At 33.8% G+C, this 12,320-nt stretch overlaps 1 protein-coding gene across 1 annotated transcript in view; it reads right to left on the bottom strand.

The window, feature by feature from the left end:
* Arhgef38 (Rho guanine nucleotide exchange factor 38) overlaps positions 1–12,320 on the bottom strand; it is a 128,268-nt gene that overhangs the window by 32,117 nt on the left and 83,831 nt on the right. Inside the window, exon 5 of the mRNA XM_026404658.2 lies at positions 8,303–8,320. Within this exon, the coding sequence (XP_026260443.2) occupies positions 8,303–8,320 (18 nt within the window). The remainder of the gene's footprint in view (positions 1–8,302; positions 8,321–12,320) is intronic.

Below are 12,320 nucleotides of genomic sequence, written 5' to 3'. Positions count from 1 at the left end.
CCACTGTGTCTCCCCCAGGACCTACCATGTTCTCACAATGCATAATTGTAGTCTGAGAAATGATAGAGTTTTCATATTTTCTGTAATGTGCTTTTATATTACATTGAACTTCTCATCCCTTAATTTCACAATGGTTGAATAAATGAGGCCTTTTATTCACATTCTGAGAATATTATAATAGCATAACAGAGACTAACTAACTAACTAACTAACACTAACTAAAAGGCAACATTTTTAAAAGTCAGGAAACATCAAAAGTTTGCAAGGGAGTGAACAATTGCCTTAATATACTTTATCTTGTATTTCCTACACATTTAGAAACGGATGAAGGAAGGTAAGAAAAGAATGACAGAGAGAGAAAAAGAGCATCAGAGATGGAAGAGGGGAAAAAAGACTGATTATTGGTTTTCAAAAGAAATAAGTGAGATGAATTAAAAAATGTAAATAAGTATGGATACAGAAAAAAAATAACTAAGAATCTTTTCTAACTGATGGCATTTCAGTAACAGAATCTTAAACATGAAGGACAGCATTTTCTTACATATATCTAAAGCATAGATTTTTCAGGAATACATTTTACACACTTAAGTAAAATAAGTAAATAATTAACTAAGGAATGTGGAAGTTAAATAAGTAAGTTAAATAATTAGTCAGGAATGTGGAAGATACTAACTGGATTAGAGAGAATTTATATATATATATATGATTATGATTAGAATTTCTTCTGAAATTTTTCTTTGATTATTGCCAAAATTAATTTATTTAGTGTGCTATAAATCACTAACAATACTATAAAAATATAAATATAATCAGATAATTCAATGAAAGAAAATCCAACTTTAATAAAATAGTTCACTAACATGGTCTATTGTTTTATATACACACAAATACAGTTACATATATAAACACATCTATTTTTAACTTTAAAAAGTGCCCAAAGCCCAAATGAATTAAAGGTTGTATTTGCACCTCTCAGCTGCCCTCCTTTCTCCCTTATCTATATCTGTCACCAAACCCAACCCAGGTCCTTTAGTTGTGTCCAAATGTTATCATTACTTCTTTTCCATCACTCTTCGGCATCAAAGTTCTATTTTCTCACCTTCATGTTTCAAATGACAATAATCACAATTATAAATGGTTACTGTTTCCTTTAAAATCATCATAGATACAAGACTTAAAATGTCTTTCTCAAAAATGAGAAATTTCCCAGGCACTTTTGTCTTCACACTTACACTGTGCACAGTTGCCCAAGTGATGAGAAACGATGTTCCAATATCTACATCAGACAGACAAGCAATATGGTAGAAGTGATAGAGGATGCGTTGTAAGATAATGACACTCCATGCATTCAGTGTCATAAAGTTCACCTGGCCTAATCCCACCTAGTAGGATTAAGTTTTGATAACCATGTGAAGCAGATGAGTCCTGTGTGTGATATAAACGACATCAGCCAGGAATCCATTTATCACCTGCTTGCCCCACAGTAAGTAACCAAATGTGTAACAATTCCCCATATTGGGTTGAAATCTAAGGTAGTTATTAATTTGCAATTCTATTTCATCTTCTTTTGCCTTATCACACATACTTTGGCAAGTATTTCATGCCATAAATAGCTACACTAATCTCATTACAAATTATTATTGGAACTTTTCAAAGTGAAATAAACACAGCTGGCTTTGTTTTAGCAGCATCTAGTTTTGTTGCAAAGAGCTGCACATCAAGTACAAGAAAAAATGTGCAATGAAAATATAAATGACATTTAAAAATGTATAAACTATAGCAGAAAAGTGAGAAAATGTCAAATTTTCAACATGAGGAATATTTGTTTTTTAATTACAGAAAAAAGGAGAAGAAAAAATATGTACTATACCATACTTTCAATTTTCTCTATTTCATTGACCACAATTAGCCTATTTAATATTTGTTTTACAGTAGCCACACCATCTATATAATCACTCATCTTTGTGTGTGTGTGTGTGTGTGTGTGTGTGTGCCAATTTATTCTCCTTTTAAAATGTGAGTCAATGTTAAGGGAAACTGTGTACTGAAACTGTATATACAAATAACAAATAGCATTTGCTAGAAATAAATAATAACTGAAAATAAACACAGAATTATCAGCAAATTTTAAAAGATGAATGAAGATGAATGAATGATAACTGATATACAGACAAAAGAGAGCCAATGTTTAATCATTCCCCAAAAGTTCATTAATTAAGGTCACTAAATACCTATGGAAATGGGGAGTAAAGGATTGGGTATCAAAATAAGGATCAGCCTAAAACCTGTTTCAGAAACTATCTAATTCTTAGGGTGCTATAAAAATAAGAGAGATCGTTTTAAGGACTAAGAAAGAGCCCTTAAAAATTAAAAGAAAAATAATATTTAAAAAACCTCTCACAAACGTCAGAATAAAAAGTCCATGGATTTTCCAGAAGAGCAGAGTAAAAATACGAAGGGATAGAAAATATGAGAAAAGTAGAGGACAGGCTTAGGGAATCAATATCTAATAACAGGGTTCACCAAAAGAGAACAGAACAAATATAACCAGGAAGTCATCAGTGAAATAATTTAAGAGAAGTGCATATTTTAGCACGTTGTGAAAGAATTCACGAAGTGTCCAGAACAAAGGATGAGACACAACCATACCTTGGAATTCATGAAACTTCAGAAAATTGGACACAACCCTTGATAGAAACAAATGGGTACAAAGAGATGACTAGGAATCAGAATAAGTTTCTAATTTCTCATACTAACACTGAAAGCAAGAAAATAATGAAGAATTACCTTTAAATTCTGAAGATCAGTGATTCTCAATTTAGAATTCTGTATGAAACCAAACTCTTAATCAAGTGTGAGGGTAAAATAGACATATTTTGGTACAAAAGTTCATAAAATTTTATTTCCTTTGAGGTCTGAAGGAAGCAGAGGATGTACTCCATCAAAATCAATATAGGAAAGAAGGTAAGAGAAGCTTGATGATAATGAGGAGGGTCCCTGGAAGACAGTTGTGCCCAGTGTCAGCAATCCAAACTCAGAAGGCCTGAAGGCTTTAGGAGAGGCTTTTTAGAGAGACAAAATTGATACCAGACATAATGCATCTGGTTGTCTTGGATGATGACTTAGTTAGCTGGTTTTGAGTTTGTTATCAATGATTTGTACACAGAAAACTGAGATGAAGAGGAAGAAGAGAAGGAGTAAGAGGAGAATCAACAATTGTCAACTCTCAGGAAAACAGTAATTAGTTAGTTGACTCCAAGATTTAACTCTGTAAGGTATCCAGATATGATAGAATAACTCAAACACGGATTATTGCTTAGCCAAATTATACAGAGAGGATGCAGAGTTGGGAAGGGAGCACGTATGTGTGTGTGTGTTGAGATGGAGATAGAAAGACAGATTCTTGTCTTCTATGAGGGAAATTCAATGGATAAAACTTGACTAGGAAAAAAGTTAAGCATGCTTTTAGAGTCATAAAGATAAATATCAAAATAATCAGCTAAAAGACACAAAAATAATGTGTCCTACTAAGGAGCATTTATGAATGTTATGGTTTGGATGTGAGGTGTCCTGGCAAAAGCTCAAGTGTGAGACAATGCAAGAAGGTTCAGAGGAGAAATGATTTGGTTGTGAGAGTCTTAACCCAATCAGTGAATTAATCCCCTGATAAGGATTAACTGAGTGGTAACTGAAGTGGTAGGGTGTGGCTGGAGGAGGTGGGAATTGGGGCGTGGCTTTGGGGTACATATTTGTATCTGGCAAGTGGAGACCTCTCTCACTGCTTTCTAATTGTGAGCTGGTTCCCTCTGCCACACCATGCCATGATGTCTACCTCACCTTTAGCTCCAAGGAATAGAGCCTGCTGTCTATGGACTGAGATTTCTAAAACCCGTAAGACCTCAAATAACTTTTCCTCCTCTACAGTTGTGCTGGTCATGTCATTTAGTCATAACAGCGAAAAAGCTGACTAAAACAAAGAAAGGACTACCATTTTTCATAGCAAATCTTATAAAACTATTTTACTCTTAAAGTCATGAGTATATATCATTTGGAGGGGGGGAGAAAGTTTTTTAAAAGAGGAGAAACATAAGAACACTTAGAAAAATTTATGAAAAATTAAAGTACTGAGTTGAGACTAGTCATACCTATTAAAATGCAAAAATGAAAGCAATTTGATCCTGATACATATATGAACAAATGAGTAGCAAAAACTAGAAAATCCAGAAATATATGTAAGTATGTATGGACATTGAGTACATGGTACCTGACATTTCTATTCAATAAGAAAATGTATTATTCAGTATCAAGGATAAATAGCTAGCCATATAAAAAAATAAAAAACAGATTCCTGCATCATTCTTTACACCAAAATAGTTGCCAGGTAGATCAAATATACAATTGTTAAAAATGAAACCATAGCGGGGCTGAGTGTAGCTCAGTGATAGAGTGAATACTTAGCATGCAGGAGGCCCTAGGTTCAATCCCCAGCACCAAAAAGAAAGGAGAAAAGAAAAAAGATATAAAAAAGAAACCATGCAAGAAAGTGAAGAAAACATGAGATTCTACTTTAAAAACTAACCTTGGAATCACTAAGCAATACATAAAATCCAGAAACCACAATACAAAAAAAAAAAATAGCGATTAATAAATATGTTTTAAAATTAAGCTCTGAAAAACCATACAAATAAAAACAAAGCAGAAGCAGCCACAAACTATGTTAAAGATCAAATAATAAGATGGAAATATGTTTATAGTAAGTAATAAAGCCTTAATATACTTGCTAATCAAGGAGACATTAGAAATCTATTAGAAAAAGAACATCTCAAAAAAGGTGTAAACCATTTAAAAAGATCATTAGCAATGAAACACAAATGGCTAAATACACATGAAAATGTTCAAGATTGTTAGTAATGCAAATTAAAACAACAGATTACCATTTTTAGCCTGTTACATTATCATAGGATAAAGATACAAATATGAATTATATCTAGTGTTGTCCAGTAGTGGATAAATGGATGACTCACATATGAATAATGGGAATATAAATTAGCTCACAAATAACTTTTTGAAATTTTCTGACAAGCATCAGAAGTCCTTTGATCTAGCAATTCCATTTTCAAAAATGCATCCTAAACCAGGCAAAGTGGCACACGCTTGAAATCCCAGTGACTTGGAAGGCTGGGGCAAGAGGATCAAAAGGTCAATGCCAACTACAACAATTTAGCAAGATCCTGTCTCAAAATAACAACTGAAAAGGACTGGGGATGTAGGTGGGTGTTCAACACTCCTGTGTTCCATCTCCAGTACCAAACCAAACCAAACCAAACCAAATGCACTATTAAAAAGAAAATCATACTATTGTAAAAACATCATGCATAAGAGTGAACATATAACATCAATGTTTATAACACAAATAATTCTACCATGAGTAAAAGTTTGGTAAACTAAATTATGGTATACCATATTTATATCATATATATATATATATATATATATATATATATATATATAATATATATAAATACACACACATCATAATTTAGTGTATATTTGAATATATTAGTGCATATAATATATACCAGAGAATATTATACAGTTATATAAATATTAATTTGTATTTACTGACATGGAAAGATGCCCATGATGAATTTATGGATAAAGCAGCAGGCTGATATACAGGAAATAAAAAAATGGTCTTATTTTACTGTGTGTGTGTGTGTGTGTAAAGAAAAAGCTGTAGTGAAGTGATAGACATTGCAGTGTTACAGTGATCATCTCTGGAACATGACTACCTATTATCTTCATTGTACTCACTTGTATTTTATTTATTTTACAATATTGCTCCAATAATTCTAAAAATAAAAAGAGAAAATAACCTATATCATTTTGAGATTGGTAGGAACTGTGAGAACCAAAGATGGGAACCTATATAGCAAGGGGCAGACAAGAAACAAATAGAAAAGAGCAAAACCATGGAAATAACAAAGCACTGTATCTCAATTTTCTTTCTTGTTTTAGAATGTGGGACCTGGATCAGATGCTTTCTTTATGGAGGATTCTACAATTCTTGTCAGTTTAATGATGTCTTTGATGTTTATGTAAGATTATAATTCAAAGTAAACAGTTTAGAAACATAATTATTTTTTTGAAATGCAGATTGTAGGAAAAAACAGGCAGTTTTCTCTTGGCATGTGTAAGGTGTTTCTTGGATGCCATTAAAAAGCCCACATCTTTCCAGTGAACTCTCGACTGCAGCATGCCTGGCCTTTGCCACGAAGGAGCCCAACAATTACACAGCACTTGACATTGCCTTTTACCCTTTCCTGTAGCAGCATGTGTGCTTCATGACCCTAGTGAGGAGAACAGGAGGAAATAACTTGAGGCGAACTTGACTTTGATTTCCAGCCAGCCACATGCTGGGATTGCTCTTCTCTAAAGATGTATAGAATAGGCTAGAGAGGGCATAACCAACTGGACTAACTCCTACACAGCAGGATTGCTGCGAAAACTTGGCAGTTTTTTAAGCAAGGGTTTCAATACAATGCATTGTTTTAAGTATTCTGTCTGAGGGAGCCTGGGCATGCTAACGGCACCAGGAAGGATATTTTCCTTTTCCTGCTTCGAATCTCCCTTTCTGTCTCTCCTCTCTATCTTGTCTTTTGGTTATAAAGATCTAAATTGTAGGAAAAGAAACCTTAATGGAATTTTGGGCACATGAAATTTTTCTCTAATATCCAGCTCTGTTGAAGCTCTAGTCTTTGGCACAATGACAAGGACACAGGCTTTATAATGAGGCAGCTGCCCTGCCCTAACCCCCATCATGTATCATTAAGGGAAGCCCTGGAGCCTTCTGATGTGTGAAAGAACCAAAATAATCTTGCCCATATGCAAATTCAAATAACCTAAGAATTGAAAACATAAAACAAATATTGAATTATCCTAAAACATATATTTTCTTTATAATAGAGAAGACAAATGGGTGCCTGTTTGACACCTGAAAAGAACAGCTTCCTCACTTGGGTGAGACAGACCAACAGGTTGGCCTAAGGGCCTGATTCCTCCACTCATTTCTGTAATTCTGACTTTCTTCAGGGTTGCTTTGTACCCTACTTTGAATGACAGATATTTATGTCTTAAATTGATATGATTTCCATTTTGTAAATTTTGTATTTAATGTAACACTTAGAAGTTTAAAATTCTGTCTCTTTTAAACACCCCCCCCCCACACACACACACACACTCTTACACTGACAAGCAAACCAGATGAAGACTCTCAGAGAGTCCCCGACTATGGTGACACAACATGTGCTTTTTAAAGTCCTGGTAAATTTGAATGGAAATTTATATCACTATCATTGTTTCAGTCATTAACAGGTTAGAGACATATTTTTTCTAGAAAAGTATACATCTTCCAGAGTTAGGTCGTTTTTATAAAATGACTTCTATGTTATCCTATTAGCCAATTATTTCATTGTAACATTTCAAGACTATGCCATATGAGTATAGGCTTTTTTCTCTCTAAATCATACAAGAGTCCAAAATAAAAGAAACTCAGTATTTTACTATAATGCATAAGGAAGTTTTTCATGTATATTAATCTTTGAAGCCTTCAAAAATATTATGGCATTAATCTGAGATTTTAAAAAATCTTTTTAGTTGCAGATGGACATAATACCTTTATTTATTTGCTTTTATGTGGTGCTGAGGATAAAACCCAGTGCTTCACATGTGCAAGGCAAGCGCTCCTCCACTAAACCACAAACCCAGCCCCAAATCTGAGATTTTTTAAGACTAATGTCCTTAGGAAGAATTGTTTCTGGACCCAACAATACTCTTAAATATATGTATGATTAGTATTGCCCAAGACTTCCTGGCACCAGCAAACTTATTTAAATTACATACAAGAATTCTTCTAAAAAGGTTAATAAAATATATGTAATAATTTAACATGCAAGATAATCTCAGATAAGTAAATTGGAAATAATGTAAAGTTTAAATTAGATGCACCAAAAATGTTTAGGTAAATGACTTTGCAATCTTGACTTATCTATTAAAAGTAATAAATTTAATAATACGCTTCATTGTAAAAACTAAAAATTTTGATTTGGATAGGAATATTCAGTAGCTTTTCCCCATGACTTTTATATTTGATTTCTGTTACTTTAAAAAATGTTCTTAGCATAACCATTGCCTCTAACTGCCCTGTATACGTGTATACACAATCTATACATGTATCAAAACATCAAACTATACACCATAAATATGTATAATTACAAAGTGTTGATTAAAAAAAAGTACTTACTCTTGCACATATATTTTCCTGTAAGAAAGAGAGAAAAGTAGATTCATGTAAATCCATACATTTGAGGTATAAGTCAAACATTACAAAACCTTTAAAATTTTATTATGTAAAATAAAGTACTAAGTAATTTTCATGAATGACCTATGAAATTAATCCCCTTGTTTGGTAATTAGGTCCCTAAAGTTTTATCTTATTATATTTACCATATGCTTCACACTTTGTTTAAAATTTAAAACTGTTGATTCAGACACAGTAAATTTTGATAATTCAAAAATGGATTTAAATCTAAATTTTTGTTTACATTATGAAAATGTGATCTAGTAAAGTGATGGAAGAATCCAAGACTGCAAGATTAATAAGGAAATGTGTAACTGACTTCTAAATCACTATCAAGTCATCTTTACTATCTCTCCATATCTAGTTTTATGCAGATTCTGAATAATTTGCTTATTTAATGAATAATTCTCAAAAAGCCTTCACTAATCTGGATTCTGTGGTTTCCATTTTGCTCAAGAAAAACTGAAGTCCTCCAATGGAAAAGCAATACGTGGTCTGCCTCTCCTTCCATCTCCTCTCTACCCTTGTCTAGTATTTACCTCTTCCCCCAGTCTCTGACAGCCACACCGGCTCCTTGATTCTTCTAAAGCCTGCCAGGTGTGTGACTCCAGGTCTGTGCACCTTGTCCCTTCTGCCTGGGTTGCTCTCGCTCTGGGGAACAACTTTCACTTACTCCTTTATCTCTTTCAGGTTTTTGCTCAACTGTCCCTTCTCCATGAAGCTTTTCTTCACCAACCTTTAAGAAAGTGCATCCTGCCTCACACTGTGCTCCTTATCATCATTCCTGGCTTTCTTTTTTCTTCCCAATAGTTGTTACTTTTTCATATACTATGTTACTCTCTTATTTATTATCTATCCCCTCCCTCAACCCTATACATGAATTTATGCTTGATTTGTTCACGGCTGTGACCCCAATCCTAAAAAGTGACTGGCATTTGGTAAGAGCTCAAAAGATTTGTCAAATTAATTAGTTAGCAAAATAGACAGGAATTTTTTCCTCTGAAAACCACATCTGGCTATCGAGAAAATATATAATAACCTATGTTCATACATTGACCAACATAGCCTCTGGTTTTCAATATCTTCATCTATTTCAACCAACTAACCTAAATATTTTAACACAAATTAAAAATTGTTTTTAATGTAGTATAACAATTGATAAAAAGGATCCTGATAAATTTTCCCAGTAGGGGAACCTACAGTCTATAGGGCAGGGCCACGGCATTATAACATCTCCTTTTTAATTACTCATTATTTTAAGCTATCTTACTTGAGGTGAAAATCTGCAAAAGTTAATCCCAGCCAAGGACAATTCAGGATGGAAGAACTTAAATAACGTCCAATTATCCTTTGATGGGACAAAGTAATTTAATATCCCTATCCCTGTTCCTGCTCCCTCATAGGCTTGGTGCAACTTGACTCAAGAAAGTTTTTATGTGAAAATTCCTTAAGGATTATAGTCTTGTTTCAAACTTGATGCCATATAACAAGAAACTGAAAGAATTTCCAAACGTGCTTTTATTTATTTTTTTACTTGGAACATTCCAAAAGCATACAATGTGGTGAATATAATGAAATGCATTCCTTTAGATTTTGTATCACATGAGCTTTTACCTTCTCTGAATGGAGAAGCTACAGGAGTAACACAAGCGAAGTATCCAGATACTAAAAGTTTGTCATTTATTTCTTTTTCTATTACAAAATAAACAGATCTGTGGGGTCTCTCAAATGCAAAAGGAGTATTAATAGTGTTTATATCTGGAAAAACAGAAAAAGGCAGCAGCAGACAGGCTATTCTAATTATAGCTCTGCTTGCATTTATAGTTAATCTATTTTCACTTTCCTCATACAAATCAAAAACCTTAAATAACCTCAAAGAGTCTAAGTAATCAGATCTTTGGCAAACAACTTCCAGACCTTTAGAGCCTGTATTAACCCAGTGTTGCACACAATCTTAGGGATCATTAATGCCACTCTGTGAATACTTTGAGTAAATAAAAACTTGCAAATTTCTGATTTGTATGCTGCAGATACAGATGTGCACTGTACTTCTGAATAGTTTTAAAGTCTTTCTAAAGGTCTCCAAATTCCAAAGATTTTGCTTAGATTGCATCTATAAAGATGAAAAACACACTCATCTGCTTCAGGAAAAGCAGCCAATGAGCACTGTGGGCCTGAGTCTGAGTTATCTCTTTAAAGTAGCTCTTGCTTGTGTGCCAAAAACTACCTGAGGGTGCTCATTAAAGATACAGATCCTGGATGGGCCACCAGCAATCCTATTTGTTTGGGCTGGGGTGGGGGAAGCATAGGAAACTGCACCTTTAAAATAGATTCCCAGTGGATCTAGTGCAGGGGAACTCAGACACAAAAAATGCTACCCTCACATTTCAAAAAGATTCAAAATTATTTTCTGGATACTAATATTATTTTCCCTTTTGAATGACAATGGACTTCAAAGAATAACCAAAGATTATGAGCTTGAATCTATTACAGAAGCAGGCAATATCTCTGCCATCCTTTTGGAAATTAGTCATGAACTGTACCCCCTGTGAGAGCTTCTGGTACGTTACTTAAAGTAACTCTTGCGTTGTTATTAAACTTCCCAGAGGTTTTGTTTATCTCCCCAACTAGAGTTTGTGTTCCTGGGAGGCAAGAACTATGCTTATGCATTTAAAAATAAAATATTTTCAACATTATCTAGTGTTCTTAATAAATATTTATTAGGCCTTCAATAAACACATTTTAATTTTGGTTAAAGTGCAACCTAAGATGCTTTAAAATCCACTTTAGCTTCTGAAGCTTGAAGCTATCTCTCTCGTGGATATTGCTTCAAACCAAGTTGTTCCAAATATTCCTTTTCATGGTAGGAAATAGAGGCTGCACCTAATATTCATTAGAAATGGCAAATGCACTTGGGTTCTGTTATTTAGCCACTAGGAAAAGACAGAGTGACAGTAATAGCTTTGACTGATTACTTGGCAAGGGAAACCAAGCCCTCAGGGTGTTCCAGACTCTCTTTGGCCTATAAACCTGTTTGAAAACCTGTTTCTTAGAATTTAAGGCTTAGCTCAATTGAGGTCAGTATTATAGTAATATCAATAATTCTACTGCTCTTAGCCTTCAGGCAGACCAGCACAATTCATCATTAACTTTATTTTCATAGAAAGGCAACTTTTTGGAAAATAGCTCTAACTTAAACTATTTTATTTTGATTTTATTTCCTTTAAGAAATAGTTCTGCCAATATTGCTTCCTTTGGATTTTTTTGCTTTCTAAACCTTAACACCTTCCAGGGACTGAAATTCTTCCTTCAAACCAGAATGGTTCTGAATACACAAAATTTGGGGCATGAAGATAGAAATCCACAATAACTCAAAGATTTCAGAAAAAGACCAAATAAGTCATTGGGTCTGGAAGCTATTTTCAATCATTGGCATAGGAGTTTTCAAAATTACCTCTGCCTTGAACTGCTTTTTAGGGGCATGACACTGAGCTGCTATATGACCTTGTGGATACCTGGGCAGGGATTATTGCTTTCTCTTAGAAGTCAATCATTTAATGAACAATAGATTATTGTTCATCCTCCTAAAAACAGCTCTACTTCCTATGAGCAGTCAGAAGTAACATGGCTAACGTAGATTAACCATATCTCCAGATGAGAACCTCCATCTCAGGATTGGATTTACCATGATGGTACAAGGAGCTGGCTTTTCATTTGCTAAGAGATTTCTCTCTTCTAATTCTGGAAACAGAAGAAGGAAAATGGTTCAAGATAGACATTTATTGGATCAGATCTTTCCATTTGTTTAAGCTAAAGAAGGGATTCATTCATATCCAGAACATCATTATTTTTCCTGAGGAAAAAGCACCTATAACTTTAGAAGACTTTGATCTTTATATGTAAATTTATTAAAATGAATGCAACTTCAAACTTTAATGCTTTTATGGATTGATATACTAAC

The sequence above is a fragment of the Urocitellus parryii genome, chromosome 10, assembly GCF_045843805.1.
Source record: "Urocitellus parryii isolate mUroPar1 chromosome 10, mUroPar1.hap1, whole genome shotgun sequence".
Lineage (NCBI taxonomy): Eukaryota > Metazoa > Chordata > Mammalia > Rodentia > Sciuridae > Urocitellus > Urocitellus parryii.
Note: the sequence above shows the minus strand (reverse complement) of the source record. Positions and strands in the feature narration are given on the sequence as shown.